The 18,930-nt window shown below is 46.4% G+C and overlaps 1 protein-coding gene across 1 annotated transcript in view; it reads left to right on the forward strand.

Annotated features, from left to right (window-relative positions):
- The window catches only part of PIK3R2 (phosphoinositide-3-kinase regulatory subunit 2), a 1,862,656-nt gene that overhangs the window by 275,770 nt on the left and 1,567,956 nt on the right, over positions 1-18,930 (forward strand). The window contains exon 2 of the mRNA XM_044090759.1: positions 13,270-14,138. Within this exon, the coding sequence (XP_043946694.1) occupies positions 13,799-14,138 (340 nt within the window). The 5' untranslated portion in view covers positions 13,270-13,798. The remainder of the gene's footprint in view (positions 1-13,269; positions 14,139-18,930) is intronic.

The raw sequence follows: 18,930 nt of genomic DNA on the forward strand, positions 1-18,930 counted from the left end.
AAGGGCATTAAGGCTACTACTGCCAAAAATCCTATCCCCTCTGATAGAGATTTCAGGGCCCTGGATAGATTGGGTAAGAAGGTATACATATCTGCAACCTTGGCCATCAGGGCCTTAAATTGCCAGTTTCATATGTCAAAGTATCAGCAGCATATTATTGGATTGCTTAAACAGAAAATGATATTGATTACTGATTGTGCTGAAAATAAGTATTTACAGGATTTAATGCATTCTGCTGAACTGGTTGGAAAACATATTTTGCAATGTGGTTTTGATTCACTAGAAGCATCTTGCAGGGCTGCTGTCACTGGTTTTTACTTAGGAGGCATGCTTGGCTTAAGGGAGCAGTCTTTGCCCGATCATGTTAAAACTAAATTGCTGGATGCTCCCTTAAGTCAGGATCACCTGTTTGGCGACAAAGCAGAAGTTCTTAAAAAGAAGGGGGGAAAAGCTAAATCTATGCAAGCTGTTAAAGATTTCTTACAAGTGCAGCCTCTTAGATTTAGTAGGCATTGGCCCTCAAAAAATTGGTCCTTTCCTGCCTCTTCCAGGCCTTTTCAGTTCAAACCCAGAACCAGCAGAACACCCAGGCTTCAGTCTCAGGTTACGCACAGGTCTAAGCAGTGGGGGGCTCCCACTTCCAAATCAGTTAGTAGTAAGACTCCCCCCTATGGTAAGCTGTCTCAGTGACTTAACTTTGAAACTTCCAAGCACTTCTCAACTGACTGCTCCTTTAGGGGGAAAGATTGCTCTGCAAGCAAAAAATTGGGGATTCATTACCCAGGGCAAATGGGTTTTAAGCATAGTTTTCCAAGGATACAGATTTCACTTCCACACATTACCAACCCCAAACGGTTGGCCAGATCTACCCCCAAATCAGTGGGCAGAGGCTCAAAAGCAAGTTCTCTCTCTCTCTCTCTCTCTCTCTCTCAAGATTAAAGGCTATTCAGACTGTACCACAAGAGGAAAAGGGACAAGGTTTCTACTCAAGACTTTTCCTGGTACCCAGAAAAGACAACTCATGGCGTCCTATCCTGGACCTGTCTATTCTAAACACCTTTTTGGTGATTCCAAAATTCAAGATGCTAACTCTTCACAAGTTGCTTCCCATGATGGGCAAGGATGCCTGGTAGGCAACACTGGATTTAAAGGAAGCCTACCTGCACATCCCAATCAGGGAATCTTGCAGAAAATACCTACACTTCAAAGCAGGCTACATGCCCCGTCAGTTCTCTGCACTGCCTTTTGGCTTACCTACTGCGCCCAGGGTATTTACAAAGTGCCTAGCTCCAGTCATTGCAGTTTGCAGACAAATAAATATTCAAATATATCCATACCTGAACGATTGTCTAATTCAGGCAGAAAGCGAGGACATACTTCTGAATCATCTGACATTTGTATAAAAGGTGTTAACTTGTCTGGGATGCACCATAAATGAAAAGAAATCACATCTGGTACCCTGTCAACAAGTTATATTCCTGGGAGCAAGCTTGAACACAACTTCCTAGATGGCTTTCCTCACGCCAGAGAAACACATTCATTTGACAACTTACTTCAAACTAGTGGCCACAAAAACCCTGCTATCTGCAAGGCGAATACTGCAAGCCTTGGGGTTCATGGCCTCGTGCATTCTACTAATTCCATATAAAAGACTGTATATGAGGAAACTACAGTGGTATCTAAAAAGCCTATGGTGTCAACATTCTCAGGATCTAGATGCAATGATTCTTATCATACCTTGTCTACGGTTAGAATTCCTTTGGTGGGCAGAGGCCTGCCACCAAAACAAGGGACTACCATTCACTCTACCCCCTGCTGCCCAAACCCTAACAACAGGCACATCAGACTATGCATGGCGGGCTCACCTGGCAGCGAAGTGCATTCAGGGCAAATAGAACCCAAGTCAAATGCACCTGCATATCAATCTAAAAGAAATGTTAGCTTTACACGACGCTCTGACAGCCTTCAAGGACCACGTTCTTCCAGGACACTTAATGGTAAAGACTGACAACTCCACTGTTATGTGGCACGTAAACAAGCAGGGGGGGTACCCATTCTTACCCCCTCTGCAGACTAGCCATGGCTCTGTGGAAACACAGCCTTGGGCTACCAAGTGCATCTACAGGCTCAATTCCTGCCAGGAAAACTTAAATACACTGGCAGACGAACTAAGCAAAAATCTCATTGACCCACACGAGTGAAAAATGGAGCCACAGACTTTCAAAATGCTGATCAACAAATGGGGGAACCCAGATATTGACTTGTTTGCCTCCCCCCCCCCCCCCCCCCAGAACTACCAATTGGACAAATTCTGCCCAAGGACTCCTCACAAGCTTGGAAAGTGGATGCTCTGTCCTTCAGCTGGAAAAATCTATCAGATCTGGAGTAGGGACTTCATTTGTCAGCAACCTGTGGGTCTTGGATCCGATATCGGATCCGAGCCGGCAACTTGTAGCATGGCTATGGATCCGAGCTCCTAGCTCCTCCCCTCACCCATAATCCCCTGCCAACCTCCTATGACCTCAGATCTAGTTTGCCGCGCTTGAGTGTGTAGCTAGATTTTAGAGCTCCTAGCGTTTTCTTAACAGATAAGTGAATTTCTTCATTTTTTTATCAAACTTTGTAATTGTAATTTGTGAGTGGTTAGGTTTCCCATCTAGTTTAATTTTTTTTGGTTTTCACCCTCCCCTCGCTGGTCGTTAGTGTGTGTGTGTGTGTGTGTGTGTTTGGGGCCTGGTGTGCTTGTGTAGTATACTTTAGTTTTGGGTATGGCAGAGGCCCCAAAACCTATTTTTTCTAAATGCACCGAGTGTGGCCATAAGCTATCTCCGGCTGATGGCCACACTGGGTGTGTTCGGTGCCTTGGGGTTGAACACCTCTCCTCAGGATGTACCATTTGTGCAGTGTTCAACTCCAGGGCACTGAAAGAGCGGAGGTCGAAGCTTGTCCTGGTGGGTCTTTTGCCTCCGGATTTGGCTTCGGCCTCCACTCCTCCCATGGCACCTCCTCAGCCTGTGGTGGTAGCCACTCCTGCCCCCTTCCCCCGGCCGGGATTCAAACTCCCACTAAAGCGCCAGAGGACAGGGAGGCCAGGAGGGAGAAACGGAGGGAGAAGCACCACAAGCGGCGGGCCGAGGCCTCCGCTTAGGCCCCCCCCTGGCGAAGCGGGCTTCTCCCTCCACGGCTTCCAGGTCTCCTCCTCCTCGGCTCCGATCTCCTTGCTTCTCCCCAGGACCCGAGGAGGAGGAGACCCGATCTCCGTCTAGGTCATCGAGGCGGCACTCCAGGCCTGCCTCGGTGGCCTCTTCGAGATCTACATACAGCCTGTCAGATGCAGACTTGGACCGGATGATGCTAAGTTTCATCCAGGCCCAGATGCAGAAGGGAGTGCTCTTGCCTCCCCCCCCCCCCTTCGGGGGGGAGCTCGACCCCTTTCAATGCTCCGATTGCTCCTTCTCCGACCTGCTTTCCGGGTTCGGAGCGTTTGGAGCCAGGCAGTGTCGGAGCTAGGGGTGGGTCGGTGCCAACAGTACTGGGTACTTCGGATCCAACCCTGCCCTCGAGTTTGTCGGTTCCATCGTCTGATCCGACCTCTCAGAGCTGTGGGCTGAGCTTCGGATCCGAGGGTTTCAGTGTGCCTTTGGCTCCGTCCAGGTCGGAGCACACTGGTCCCTCGGATCCGACTGTCTCGGCGCTGGTTCCGATCCCTTCATCGGATCCGAGTGGGAGTCGACTTTCGGAGCCCAGGGAGAGCGGCTCCCCCTCGGCCTTCGATGCAGTGGAGAGGGCTCTGTCGAGAGCATCCAGACCCCCGGCCCTTGCCTCGGCTCCACCCTGCACTCCCTCTCTGCTGGGTCAGGCTTCCATCACCCAGCCACAGGGACCGCCTGCTTTGATGTCCCAGGTTGTTCCATTGGAACAAGATATTGCTGGCGAGACTTCCTCGGACAGCCCCCGCGAGGAAGTGCCTCGCAAGCATAAGTGTAATAGGAGGCATGTGGACTCCCCTGAGTTCTTAACAGAGGACACTGACTTAGATGAAGGGGAAGGCTCCCCAAGGTCACCCCCGGAGGATGTCTCCTTTGGAGACATCATGGAAATGTTTAGGATCAGAGGTGGGTGGTCTGCCCCCAAGGCTTCCTCTGACGAGTCCATGTTCCTGGAGGCATTCGAAGCAGGCCCGTCTACCTCTTGGGTGTCCCCTCCAGCCGACCCCCTGGTGGACCTTATTACTACCACCAGGGTGTGGAAGGAGCCGGACACTGTGGAGCCAGTCCCTAAATGCCCGGACAGGATACTGAGCCCCCCCCCGCAGACCGGTCCCACTGGAGCAAGAGTCCCCCCGTAGATGCCATGTTGACGGCGGCAGCCACGAAGAGGGAACTAGCTCAGGAGAGCCCCTCGGTCCATCCACAGAGCAAGGAGTCCCGCTCGATGGATCGCCTTGGGAAGCGGGTTTTTAGTTCAGCGACCTTCTCGGTAAGGTCTCCGAACTATATGGCACATGTCATCAGGATGCAGCGGGATCTTATCAAAGAATACGCTGCCCCCCCCCCCCCCGAGTCCATGTTTGGGGAGGACAAGCAGTTGTACTCCACTCGAATGGCCACTCTAAAGTCTATCTCCAATACCTCTATGCGGCTTTTGTCCCACGGTACTGAGGGAGCCGCTAGAGCTAGCGGAGCGGGCCTAGTCATGAGACGTCAGGCCTGGCTCTGGCATTGTGACTTCGCGGAGCCCTTTAAGGCGTCCTTTGCGAATGCCCCTTTTGATGGTTCTGCCTTGTTTGGCAAGACCGTTCGCAAAACACTGGTCCAGAGCGAGAAGGACAGGAAGACGTTGTCTGCCTTCTGAGTCCACTTCTTTGCTCCCCAGAGGGCCTTCTCGAAGAACCAAAAGGGACAGAAGAAGATGTGGTTCCGGTAATCACAACATTCCCAACCTGCTCCGGACAACCAGTCCTTCCGTGGCAGAGGAGGACAGGGAGGACGCCGCCCTAGGGGCATAGGGGCCCCGAAGGACTTTGGGTCCAGAGAATCCTTCTCTGACCGGCCCACACAGCAGCCCTGAAGGGTTGCCCGACTGCTCTGCTCTGGAGGCAGTCGGGGGGCATTTCTCGAGGCATCTGGCGGCATGGGAGTCCATCACATCAGACCGCTGGGTGCTTCGTATCATATCCAGAGGCTACAAAATTCCAATGTATCATGTCCCCAAACTCAGGAGCCTACCCGATGTTCCACCCGATCAGAGGGAGGCTGCAGCCACAGAAATCCAGCAGTTGTTAGAAAAAAGAGCCATCCAACCCGTCCCCCAAGACCAGCTCGGATTAGGGTTCTACTCCAGGTTCTTTCTGGTGCCAAAAAATGACGGGGGACTTGAGACCAATTCTAGATCTTTCCCTCTTGAACCTGTTGGTAACCAAGGAAAAATTCCGAATGGTCACTCTTCAATCCATTCTCCCCCTCTTATGGGAGAGCGATTGGATGTGCTCTATAGACCTCAAGGATGCGTACTACCACATTCTAATGGACAGACGATCCAGGAGGTTTCTCCGCTTCCGGCTGGGAGCCAGTCATTATCAGTTCAGGGTCCTTCCCTTTGGCCTCACCACAGCCCCTAGGATGTTCACCAAAGTTTTAGCAGTGATAGCAGCCCACCTGAGACTCCAGGGAATGCAGGTCTTTCCATACCTGGACGACTGGCTTCTAACCGCCCCAACAAGGCATCTACTTGCTCAGCCAGAGATTACTTTCTCCGCCTAGCCCCCCAGTTAGGCATCACAATCAATGCAGACAAATCTTCCTTTGCTCCGACACAAGTAATAGAGTTTATAGGGGCCAAATTAGATACCAGGGATCTACGAGTCTTCCTGACTTCGGAACGACTACAGAATCTGAGATTGCATGTGCGGGCCATCCTACAATCGGAAGCTCCACCGGCGGAATTGGTCCTGAGGACGCTGGGCTCCATGGCGGCTGCAATAACGCTTCTTCCATGTGCTCGCTTAAATATGAGGGTACTGCAGTGGACCCTTCAAGTGCAATGGTCCTTCCAATCTCTTCCTCTCTGCCACCCTATCTCTATCAGCAAGGTTTGCAGGAGGGCCCTGTTATGGTGGCGCCAATCCCCGGACCTCCATATAGGCCGGCCCTTCTGCACTCATCCCCCTCTCGCCACGGTGACCACGGACGCCTCTCGCCTCGGGTGGGGGGGGCATTACACGGGCAGGACAGTCCAAGGCAAGTGGAACGACACAAAGACCTCCTTGCATATCAACGTTCTGGAGATGAGAGCGGTGCTGTTGGCGTTGCAGGCACTTCAGAATCTCCTCCCCGTAGGAACGATTGCAATTCAGTCAGACAACATGTCTGTTGTTTGGTACATCAACAAACAGGGGGGAACCAGATCCTACCCCTTAAGCCGAGAAGCCATGAGAGTGTGGGAATGGGCGATTTCCACCAACCGCTTTCTGATCGCAACGCACATTCCGGGGCAGGCCAACATTCTGGCGGACAAACTCAGCCGCACCATTCTTTCCCCTTACGAGTGGTCTCTCAACCCACTAGTAGCGAAGCAGATATTCGCAAAATGGGGGCAACCCTGCTGCAATCTCTTTGCCTCTCCCTTAAATACGAAATGCGACAGCTTCTTCGCTCTGATTCCCCCACCAGGGGAAGCCCAGAGAGACGTACTGGTGCATGTTTGGCCGCCCGGTCTACTCTATGCCTACCCTCCTTTACCCCTGATGCTAAAGCTCTTAAAGAAAGCCTCGAGGTTGGGGAGCAGAATGATCCTCATTGCCCCATTCTGGCCTTGGCAAACTTGGTTCCCTTACCTGTGGTCTCATCTAGTGAATCCTCCTTGGATTCTGGATCCCACTCCGGATCTAATCTCCCATCCATCGGAATTACAGACCCCGAATCTGGTCAACCTGAAGCTGACAGCTTGGTTGCTCCAGTTCCACTCTCTGGCCTTGGCAAACTTGGTTCCCTTACCTGTGGTCTCATCTAGTGAATCCTCCTTGGATTCTGGATCCCACTCCGGATCTAATCTCCCATCCATCGGAATTACAGACCCTGAATCTGGTCAACCTGAAGCTGACAGCTTGGTTGCTCCAGTTCCACTCTGTCAGGACACCCGGCATCTCTTCACCAGTCAAAGCCATCCTGGTGGCAGCACATAAGCCTTCCACCAGAAAAATATACTGCAGTAAATGGAGACGCTTTTCCGTCTGGGCGGAACATCATAATCTGGATCCCTTCACTGCCCCTCTACCGTCCGTACTGGATTTTCTAACCGGACTCTTTCAGCAAGGAGCTAGTTGTTCGACAGTCAAGGTACAGTTGGCAGCCATCTCCCATTACCATGTGGGACACGAGACAGATCCTTTGATGTCAGCTAAATTGTGCAAAACATTTCTCAAGGGCACCTTTCTACTCAGGCCTCCTGTCAAAGAAGCTGTACCCCCTTGGGATCTTTCTCTAGTCCTTCAAGCCTTGACCGCTTCTCCCTTTGAACCAGCCGCATCGGTCGATCTCAAATATTTGTCCTGGAAAACAGCATTCCTGCTAGCCATCACTTCAGCCAAGAGAGTTTCGGAACTCCAAGCCCTTTCCGTAAAGCCTCCTTACTTTGTCTTCCATCCGGACAGAGTGTACCTCAGGACCAATCCCTCCTTTCTTCCCAAGGTGGCATTAGAAATCAATATCAATCAGTCCATCAACTTACCGGTTTTCTTCCCTAAGTATCAAAATAAAGGAGAGTATAAGCTGCATTCCTTAGATGTACACAGGCAGCTGCGTTTTATATTCATAGAACAGCTGGTCACAGACAATCTGATCAGCTGTTTGTCTCCTTTGCTAAATTCAGTTTAGGTAAAGCCGTTTCAAAGGTCACCTGTCACATTGGATTTCTCAATGTATTCTTCTGGCTTACCAAGCTTCCGGGAGGCCCACACCTGAGGGAGTCCGTGCACATTCCACTCGCTCCATCTCTACTTCTGCTGCCTTTAAATCTAGAGTGCCATTGGATGATATTTGTTCGGCAGCTACTTGGGCCTCATCTCATACTTTTATTAACCACTACAAACTGGGCGTAATTTCTAGAGGGAGAGCATCCTTTGGCTCCGCAGTGCTCCGGAACATCCTTCCATGATGGCTGCCCAAGATTCAGGTAGCTGGGGACTCTGTCCCACAGGTTGCTGACAAATGAAGTCCCTACTCTAGATTAAGAAGTTAAGTACTCACCATAACGTTCCATCTGAGTAGGTGGCTTCATTTGTCTGCAACCATCCCCCCCTCCTTCCCCCTGGCCTTCAGAACTTGGTCTTGTTATATTGTTCTATCTATTATGCTTGTTGGAACACCTTTTCAGGTATCCATAGAGGGGCAAACTTGATCTGAGGTCATAGGAGGTTGGCAGGGGATTATGGATGAGGGGAGGAGCTAGGAGCTCGGATCCATAGCTATGCTACAAGTTGCCGGCTCAGATCCGATATCGGATCCAAGACCCACAGGTTGCAGACAAATGAAGCCACCTACTCTGATGGAACGTTATGGTGAGTACATAACTTCTTATTTATGCCTTTCCTCCTCTCCAAAGTACTACTAAAGATCAAACAAGACAAACCAAGGATATTAATTGTACCAGACTGGCCATGACAACACTGGTAACCCCCTCTTGTGCATTGTGTCAGAGCTGGCCCTATGGCACCTGCCTCAGACCCCTACCCTACTGTCTCAGCAGGAGAGCCAGATTCTGCACCCCCAGCTTCAAACTCTGAACCTGGCAGCCTGGATAATCATGTAATCTCTCCGTTACCATCCCTCAGTAAACAAGTGTTGGATGTTATTTTGGAGACAAGGAGGCCTAGTACTAGAAAATCCTATGCTAAAAAATGGAAAAGATTCTGTGCCTGGAACCAAACTCAAGGCATGGCCACAGCAGCGTCCAGTTTACCTCGGACCTTTCAATACTTAACTGAGATGCTTCACAAGGGCCTTTTTTTTTTCCTCCATCAAAATTCGTGCCTCCGCCATTTCAGCACAGAACCCACCCCTCTTTTCTCATCCACTGCTCAAGCAGTTCCTCAGAGGAACCAAAAACTTTAGACCACCTAGGAGAGCCCTAACTCCAGCCTGGGACCTTAACTTTGTATTGGAAAAACTCACTCTTCCACCTTTTGAGCCAGCTGCAACTGCAGAGTTAAAATTCCTTTCTTGGAAAACAGCTTTCCTTTTAGCAATCACTTCAGCAAGAAGGGTATCTGAATCGGGCCCTTATGGCAGTGGAGCCTTTCATCATCTTTCATGTGGACAGGGTGTCCCTCAGGACCAATCCCTTGTTCATGCCCAAGGTGGTATCCAGTGTAACTGTTAATCAGTCCATTAATTTGCCAACCTTTTTTTTCCTAATCCACAGAACAAAGGGGAACGAATACTGCACTCCTTAGATGTGCACAGACAACTTAGATTTTACTTGGACAGGACTAAATCTCAAAGGAAATCTGAACAACTGCTGGTGGCATTTGCTGCAGGGGCAGAGTGGGAAGGCTATTTCAAAGCAAACCATTTCTAAAGGATAGGCCATTGCATTCATTTCTGCTATAAGCACCATGGAAAACCTTTCCCCCAGGGGATTAGACACCATTCAACCAGGGCTGCATCTACTTCTACAGCCTTTCTCAGAGGCATCCCTACCAGATACTTCCTAGAAGCTGATACCTGGAGTTCTGTGCATTCTTTTACCAAGCATTACCATTTGCCAGTTTTCTCTAAATCCAGAGCTGGCTTTGCCACTGCAGTCTTGCAAGGCCTTATAGCTGGTCCTAATGCTATCTAAATTCCTCCTTCCATCCTTAACTTTGGGAATTTACTCAAATGTAATGACTGCAACAGTGAAACACAAAGAACATAGTACAGTTAACATAAATGTAGATGTTAGAGTGTATTCATTGTTGCAGTCCTGGTTACCCTCGCTCCAGCCCCCTGACTTCTTTTGGCTATACCTCTATTCTCCTTTACTATACTTAAGTATTTTGGTTTATTTACTTTTTTTGTTGGAGGTATAACCTTGTGTGTGTGTGTGTGTGTGTGTGTGTGTGTATATATATATATATATATATATATATATATATATATATATATATATGTGTGTGTGTATATATATATATATATATATATATATATATATACATACACACACATATTTAATTGCTTCCCATTAAGGGGGACACCTGACATGACATCTGGGACAAGAAAAACTGATGTAATGGCGTCGGCTGCATGCTTTGTACCCCTGACTACCCGACGTCACGGAAGATGAGACAGCAACCGACGCAGGACCCAAGACTTTGATAATCAGGCCGACTGAGGGCTACTGAAAGCAGATAACCCAATTGTAATGACTGCAACAGTGAATACACTCTAGCATCTACATTTATGGTAAGTGTAACAACTGTACTTTCCAGAGCTGATCTCTAATCCCTCTGTTAACCTTGCCTGAGTGTCAAATTGGCAGTGAATTTTTATGGTACCGAGTTGCCAGCTCGACGCCAACCTTTAAAGAGGGTACAACCATTCATGCACGTACCTACCTGCATGTCTTTATACATCACTTAACCATGGGGAGGACATGCAGACTGCACACAGAAGACGCTCCAACCGAGAATCGAACGTGAGAACCTCTTGCTGTGATGTGACAACACTAACCGTTGCACCACCGCCGCCATAGCTGACCCTCGAATATACTGATTCTTAATCCTGCCCATCCTTGTCACACCCATTGCAAATCTTAACATCTTTAACTGTGCCACTTCCAGCTCTGACTCCTGCCTTTTTGTCAGTGCCACCGTCTCCAACCCATACAACATAGCTGGTCTCACTACCCTCTTGTAGACCTTCCCTTTTTCTTTTACTGGCACCAGTCTGTCACAAATCACCCCTGACCCTCTTCTCCACCCATTCCACCCTGCCTTGTTTACCTCTCTTCCACACTCACCATTACTCTGAACTGTTGATCCCCAGTACTACTCATCCACCTTCACCATCTCTACTCCCTGCATCTTCACCATTCCTCTATCCTCCCCCTCATTCACAACTAATCAGAATTATTTGTACTTTTCCACAGCCAAATTGGAAGATGGCATTTCTAAAGTCACACTGTACAGGTGGCTATCTGATTGTGTTGCCCTTGCTGTTGAATGCGACTGATGTCATGTCTAAGGCAGCAGGCACTGACGTTGCTATATGCTGACATGCTTGAATGTGTCTCAGATTTAGTGGAAAGCTTCAAGATGCCCTTTTGAATGTCCCTTTCAATGGGCCCACCCTGTTTGGACCCAAGGACAAAAAAAACCAGCTATCAGAAGTGAGCAAAGCAAAGGGACTGTCTGCACCTCTCAAACTTAAAACCCACTGTACAGATGCAGGCACAGCAGCTACAGCTTTCTTTGCTAGAGTGCTTATAGATTGTTTGTGCTGCAGCTACTTGGTCTACAGCTCATACTTCTCTTTCCCATTTTAAGCTGGACATAGAAGGTAGGTCCTGTGGTTCCTTTAGCTCCACCAACCTCTGGATTTTCCGTCCATGAGAACTCCAGGGAGTTCGTAGTAGCTGGGCACTCTGCTCCATGAGCTGAAGAAGACAGAAAAGACAACATTGGATACAAAAGTTAAGTACTTGCCCTAACACTAGAGCCATGTTTTCTTCCACCCATCTCAAACTTCCCTCTGCTCCCCTTAACAAATCATCACATGCATGGCTTTCAGTTGACTGTATTGGACTTGTCTGATGCCTTGTCTTAAATACAGTTTGTACTGTGCCCTGGTCTCGTCCCCTGAGCTTTCCTTTTACATTTCTGTTTGGAAGTAGAGTATGTCTGGGATGTAGACAGGCAAATTTGATCTGAAGTACTATAGGATGAAAGGGATTATGGGCAGAGGGGAGGAGCCTCCGACACTGATCCGTGAGTCTAAAAGTTGCCAGTGTGTGATCCAAATGAGTTGAGACTGAGTAAGACAACTTGAACTTGGACTCATAACATTTATATACGTTTGTACGTGCTTCACACAACACTTTTTTTTACTCTTGATGTGCATTCTTTCTTGTCATTTAATCAGTGTCTCACTTGTACTTCGTTTGTACATTTTTTTAAACGGTGCTGTTGGATGAGGTACTTTGATTTGCTGTGCACATTTGACTTGTTATTGCGGTATGTCAGTTTGATGTTCTGTTTGATTTTGTTAACCCTGAAAGTGGAATTTTGTTCCTTAAGACTGCTGCTTAGTACATGCAATAAGTAGGTAAGTAAAGTGTCACTTGCTTTTATTTTTTTCCCTCTCCTCATGTGGCATAATTCCTTCTGAACATATTCTCCACTCTTCTTGGCTTTTGTTTTGAGAAATTGTCCCTATGTTCTTCTGTCACTTAAGTATTTAATGCTGTTTGTACACAGAGTTCGGAAGAGCCAGGAAATCACCTCTCTCTACTACCCCCCCCCCCCCCCCCCCCAAACAAACTAACATTGCGCTTCCAGTACTGGTTAGAGATGGCTGTTGTATTTGCCTCTTGTAGGCTCCCCTTTCTGTATGGGGATGTGTTTTAGTTTGCCAGTGTTTTGGGGAGCAACATTCCTTTTTTTTGTTTTGTGTATTTTAGGGTAAAATAATTTGATGGTGGCACTGGAGTCTGTTACTTTGTGGTTAAAACCAGACTACTTTTCACAGCAGGGCACAGAAGCTGTCAAAGAAGTGTGGGATCTATTTCCAGGTTTAATTTCATGAGACGTGGAGTATTGACACTTTTTAAAGGAAGCTTAAATAATCAATCCTTTTTCTTTGGTCTTTAAAAAAAAAAAAAAAAAAAAAAAGGATTCCTTTCATATTACTGTACTGCTGTTGTCTCAGTAAAACCAGGAGGAAGGGGAGGTGTTTTTTTGCACTTGTGGCTGAGCTTTTTTCTAATTTTGCTTACTGTGTTTTCTGTACCCAGACATTTCTAGTTGATATCTGAATCCCTAATGAAGTATTAGTGCTGTGTCCTGAAATTTATATGAATTGCCAGACAGGCTTTTTTTGATGTGACATCTGCTGTGTGTATTTTTGTTCTCATGAATTTAGAGCAAACATTAGCATCTGTCCCTCTCTTGTTTATAAAGCTGTTGCCATATTTCTTTGCTTTACTATAAATTTGTAGCCAGTATAGATATTGTCCTCCCGTTTCTTTTTTTTCTGACTAGAAAGTAATTGATCCTTTTTTGTCCCATTCTAGATTGTAACCCTTGACCTCCAGTTGTAAGAGAAGTGCCAGTAAAGACTGAAGACAGAAGCACTGGTGCTGTGCACATTTTCATCTGCATACAAAGACCTCTGCCTTGGTGTCAAGAAAGCCTCTTTATTTTGAAGCCTTTTGAAGCTGTGTTGCATGACCTTTCTAAAGTACCAGATTATGTTGGCTGCGCTTTCACTTTGCTCAATTATATGGTTAAATCGAGGTTTTAAATTAAGAAAAGGGGGCACGTTGGTGACTCACTGACCATCGATTTGTATGTGTGCGTGTGTATGTGTGTGCGCGTGTGTGTGTGTGGGTGTGTGTGATTGAAGATGTTTGTGAACTTATGAAGCCAGAATGAGCCACTAAGGAAAGTTTCCATTGTGTGCCATTTTTGGACTCATGGTCAAGGAGATGTTTTTGGAAAGTAGTACTATCAGTGACAATTTCTGCACTACATGAGCATTCGCTGCCAACTTTCATACAAACTTGAGAAAAATCGACATCTTTTTTAACAAAAGTGCAGAAAATGTGTGCTGAGGGGTTTCAATACCGTGCTCTTTATGAGTACCAGAAGGAAAGGGAGGAAGATATAGACCTTTTGCCTGGTGATGTGCTTACAATCAGCAAAGAAGCTCTTCATGTACTTGGCTGCAAGGATGGGGATGAGCAAAATCCTGCTTTGATTGGCTGGATGTCTGGTATAAATGAGCGCACTAAGCAGAAAGGGGATTTTCCTGGCACATATGTGGAGTACTTGGGAACTGTGAAGATGTCACCATCACTGCACAGACCCCGGGGGCAGAGACCACTGCCTGCTGCACCAGGGACTAGTAGCTCACGACCAGAGTCAGCTTCTGAAACACAAGGTAAGTTCCACTGCTGCTAGAACAAGAATGGTTTAACTTGTAAACGGTGAAGCAGGGAATGATCACTGCAGTTGTGACCAAACCATTTGATCTTTCTTTTTAGTCATTCTAGTTTTAAACCTAAGCAGAATGTGGAATAAAACTGTCCGTCATTAGTCCGAGCTGGTTTAAGTACAGGTGGTGTGAAAGCTGACAGAATTAGAAATTTTCTCTGACACCTCCCTAGTGCCCTCACTCGCATTTATTTTAATTTATGCATTGTCTTTTTAATATTAATTTTACTAGTCCAAGTAATACTCTTCCAGTCACAGTCTGAAGAAGTATTTAAAAAAGATGTATATTAGGTGGCTGTAAACATCCTTGCTAACATAAATGAAACAAAATATACAATAGTAGGTATTCTGGCAAAAAAAAAAAAAATAGTCTCTAACTGGGGCAGTCCATGTGGTAAATAGGAGTCTTGCCATCTCTGATGGGAAAGGAAGGAGTTACATTCATTAGTAAAGATAGGGAGATTGGTCAGAGATGTAATACTAGTGGAGATTTCATTCTGAAGTCCTGAACCAGTGATACAAGATTTTTTTGCATTTGTTTATTGCTTGGCATGATGCAGTCCTTTTTCACCATGACCTGTGGCCACAGGGGAAAGACTAAATGCTGTATGTTGGCAGTCTTAAAGTAGCAGCCAGGCTGTCATACTTTTGCAGTGTAACCAAAGTAGTGAGAAAACGCAAGCAAGGATTATGATAGCATGCATACTCCTGATGAATAGTCTCTGCAAGTTGACAACCTTAAACCCAAGAGATATGAGGTAGAAAATTTAGCTACTGATTTACTATGTTGCTCTACTTTTGCTTGAAGGCTGAAGAATGGAACAGAGTCCACTTATGAGTTTTGAGAGGTGAGATCACCTTTGACTGGCGGGGACTAAGCAGATAAATGAGCATTATTGTGGTGGGAAGATAACTGTTGAGAAGCAGCTTGATGGTTAGTGCGCCAATGAAGTTAAGAGGAACGAGTCTGGTAGTTGCTTTACTTATTGCATGGTGGTGGTGCACTAGTGTTTACTGTAGGGTGATAAGAATATGAACCGATAAGATCTTGTTTAAGATGACTTGTAGTCAGTGCAGTAAGTATCGGACACGTGACTGGGGAGAGGTTATTGAAACTGATATAAAAATGCAGTTTCCTTTTGGTAGTAGACATAGCTTCAGGAGAATGTAGATCAAATGCAAAAGGCAGTTCTTACTTACATGCAAAGTTCTGTATGTGAGAGTCTGTGCAGTGAGAGGATGTAAAGCGTGGATCAAACCAAGAGTGCAAGGTACTTGAAATGAGAGCATTGTTAACAAAATGGGTGCAGGTGATGCATCTGCCAGTGGATTGCCTTCCTTGGTCTTGCAGCTTTGCTGAACATCATGACTTTTGGTTTTGATACTGACTATAAGTTTCTTCAACTGAAGCAAACAATAGCTTTTGTCCAGTTGAAGAATCAGCTGGTTTCTGACCCTTGCAGAAGAGGGTGATTAAATGTGAACAGAACCTTACCATTCCTTACTTGGTTAAGTAGTGTGAAGTCCCTTGGATTTCACTTTTTGCTGATCTCTCCTTTGGCATCTGCTCCACTAACACATCAGATTCCCTTCCCAGAGTCTGGTCTGAATGTAGTTGTGTTGTGTTCTTAAGAGACCCTACTCTGTGTATCCATCCATCCACCCACAACCTCTTTTACCATTCTTGTACATGGGATCAGGGTGTCATTTCAGTAGTGACAGTCAATCATCTAAAACCAGTATTCACATTTCCAAGTGTTTAGCCCTGTGCTGCTGTTCTTTCATACCACACAGGCACATACCCCTATGGCCAACTTAGCGTGTCCAGACCACCTGCCACATGTCTTTGGAATGTGTGAGGAAGCCTGAGCAGCCAGAGAAAACCCATGTGAAAATGGGTAGGATATACAGACATGGCACAGAAAACCCCTCCGCTGAGAATCAAACCGGAGAACCTCTTCCTTTGACGCAACAGTGCTACCCACTGGTCCACTGTTCTCTGTCTGTGATGGTCTAGAAGTGCCAACTCGATTGTTAAATCTTAGAACCATTTCAAGGAATAAGGGTGGGGAGGGTACTAGGCATGTGCATCTAGAAAAGACGAGTGCAGAACTAAGTTCCTTTTAAGAAGGGTCATTAGAAGCAGCAGTGGGTGGTCATTATTGGAGCACATTCTGAGGAATTGCAACATGGCCTGCTTTGGAGAAAAGGATTTGCTTGAAAGTTTGTGTATTATTTAGAGCAGTTGTTTTGCATTTGAACTGTTAAAAATGTACAGATCTTTTGGTTCCACATAGCTCCTATTTTTTGCTTGTATGTCTTGCTGTGAGAGGCAGGCTTACTTCTACCCTCTTCACCTAGTGTTTGTTTTATTCTTGGTCATTTAACACAGATGTCCTGATATCAGCAGCTTGAAACCGTACAGTTTTTACGTATGTGTTACAGACGCACAGCTGAGGGGTAGACTGCAATGAGCATATTTTAAGTAGCTGCATAGCTAAACTGTTGAGTTATGGAATTATTAGTTATGCACTCTCTGGAGGTCATTCCTGCCATCAGCTAAGCTTCATCACGCAGTTCTTTTAAAACTACTCGACATATGTTTTTTTGTCTTGGAGAAATAATGCCTTTACTACGAGCCAGGTAACCTGAGTTCATCTAGCCGCTTGTATATCTTTTGGAGCTGGTGTGGAGAAGATAGATATGTCTGTCCTGCAAGGGAGTGGGATGGATTGGGGCCATTCCACGATCCTCTGAAGGAGCGATGGTGATGATGCAAGGACAGGCCAGGACTGCACATTTCTGAAGAAGACTTTTTGAAATAAATACAAAATCATTTAATATGTTTTTGAAGTGACTTGTTTATCATTGGAAAAATGTGTGTTTTTCCATTTGAGCCTCTGGTATCCATTATTTGAATGCTTTTGGTTATTTTGGGTTTTATGCGTTTGGAGTTGGTGGGATTATTTTTCATTTAAAACTGTAAACTGCTAGCATTGAATTCTTGCTGTTCTACCCTGAATTGTGTCAAAATGTTTTAAGGTGAACAGAAGTACTGGCTTTATAGGCAAGTTAAGTGATACCCATGGTGAAAATGTACTAATGCCACCCTTTCTACAAGACAGGCCACCCTTTTCAAACTTTCATGAATAATTACGTATGTGGTCAGTGTAGAATGTAATAAGTTGCCTTTGCTTGACAGGTGCATGATGTCTTTACATCGTTGATGTCCTCCTATTTCACTCTTGCAATATTCTTCACATTAGGGATCCCCTGCCAAGGGTGGCCCAACGTCTGGCCAGTATAGCAAAGGGTTTAGGTTGCTTTAAGGTACACCGTATGCCACCCTTATGGTCCTCGCGTAGTATAGGGCATAAAGGTGACATTTGGATGTACCATCCTCAGAACAACTTTGCTGCCAGTTCGAATGCCATCGCTTGACCATCTCGCAGAGTTTCTGTTCAACCCCCCCCTGTCCTCTACTTCCCTAAAAACAGAATTCCTCTGATGAGAAGCTGGATTCGGATGAGGAGTCCCTTGCTTACCAAATTACCTGTCCTTTGGACTATGGATCAGAGGAAGAGGAATCTACCAGTTCTGATATTCCCTTTGAAGAGATTTCATCTGGGGACATGATCTCCAGGATGACAGAGTACTTTAAATGGGATTGCGCTCAGGTTTCTGAGGAACATAAAAAGATATTCTGAGTTGCTGCAGATGGATTCTCCTAAACCTTCTGCTTTCCTTGTTGGATGCATTTTCCAATGCTTCCAAGGCTCCAGATTCTCATCTCCCTGCTCCGAAGAAAACAGATTCTATAGGGTGCCAGATGACCAAATTTTTGTACAAGTGTTCTCCTTGCTGATCCCTTGGTGCTGTCTGTAGCTTCTGACAAGCCCTCGTAGTTGCTTCCTTCTCCCAAGTTACTGCCCTCTGATAAAGTTGGCAGGACCATGGAAAGGCTAGGCAAAAAAATTTATACCTCTGCTATTTTGGCTTTTAGGGCCATTAACTCTTTGTTTGTGTCTTTTGGCTTTTCCCAGTTAGGGGTCGCCACAGCGGAACTCCGGTCCGCTAATGATTGGCAGTTGATTTTTATGTACCGGCTTGCCAGGCCTGACGCACAACCTTCAACGAAGGTATGCCCATTCATGCATGTCTCCACGCCGAAGACGCTCTAGCTGAGAATCGAACCGGACAGCGTCTTACTGTGAGGCGACAACGCTACTGCAACACCACCACCGCGGGTTTTAGGGCCATTAACTCTCAGACCTATATATCCAGGTACTTGTTGGCTCTCGTACCCCAGACTTGTCAGGTTATTTCTGATCTTCCAGACTGCGGGTAAAACCTTTGGCTCTTTCCTGTTAAGGACTTCCTCCCAGGTGGTTTGTCATTCTATCCAGTGTAGTTATGATGCAGAAGATGCTTCTAGGGCTGCTGCTTTTGTGTCAGTGATGAGGTATTCTTGGCTTCAACCTTTGCCTGATGATATTAAGGCTAAATTGATGGATGCCCCTCTTTATTATAAACAGTAGTTTGGTGAAACTGGTGCTGCTGAGTTCAAGTCCTTTCAGGATAAAGGCAAGGCTGTGGAGGAACTTAAACATGTGTTTTTCTTGTGCCTAAATTTCAGAGAAACTACTCTGATAAGTCGGCCTTTGTTCCCGGGCAATCTCGCTCTCTTGCGAACGGTGAAAAGGGTGGCAAGCGGGCTCCTCCTGCCAAGATTTCTGTGC

Source organism: Protopterus annectens, chromosome 13.part0 (genome assembly GCF_019279795.1).
Source record: "Protopterus annectens isolate FY-2018-M chromosome 13.part0, PAN1.0, whole genome shotgun sequence".
NCBI classification, from domain to species: Eukaryota; Metazoa; Chordata; order Ceratodontiformes; family Protopteridae; genus Protopterus; species Protopterus annectens.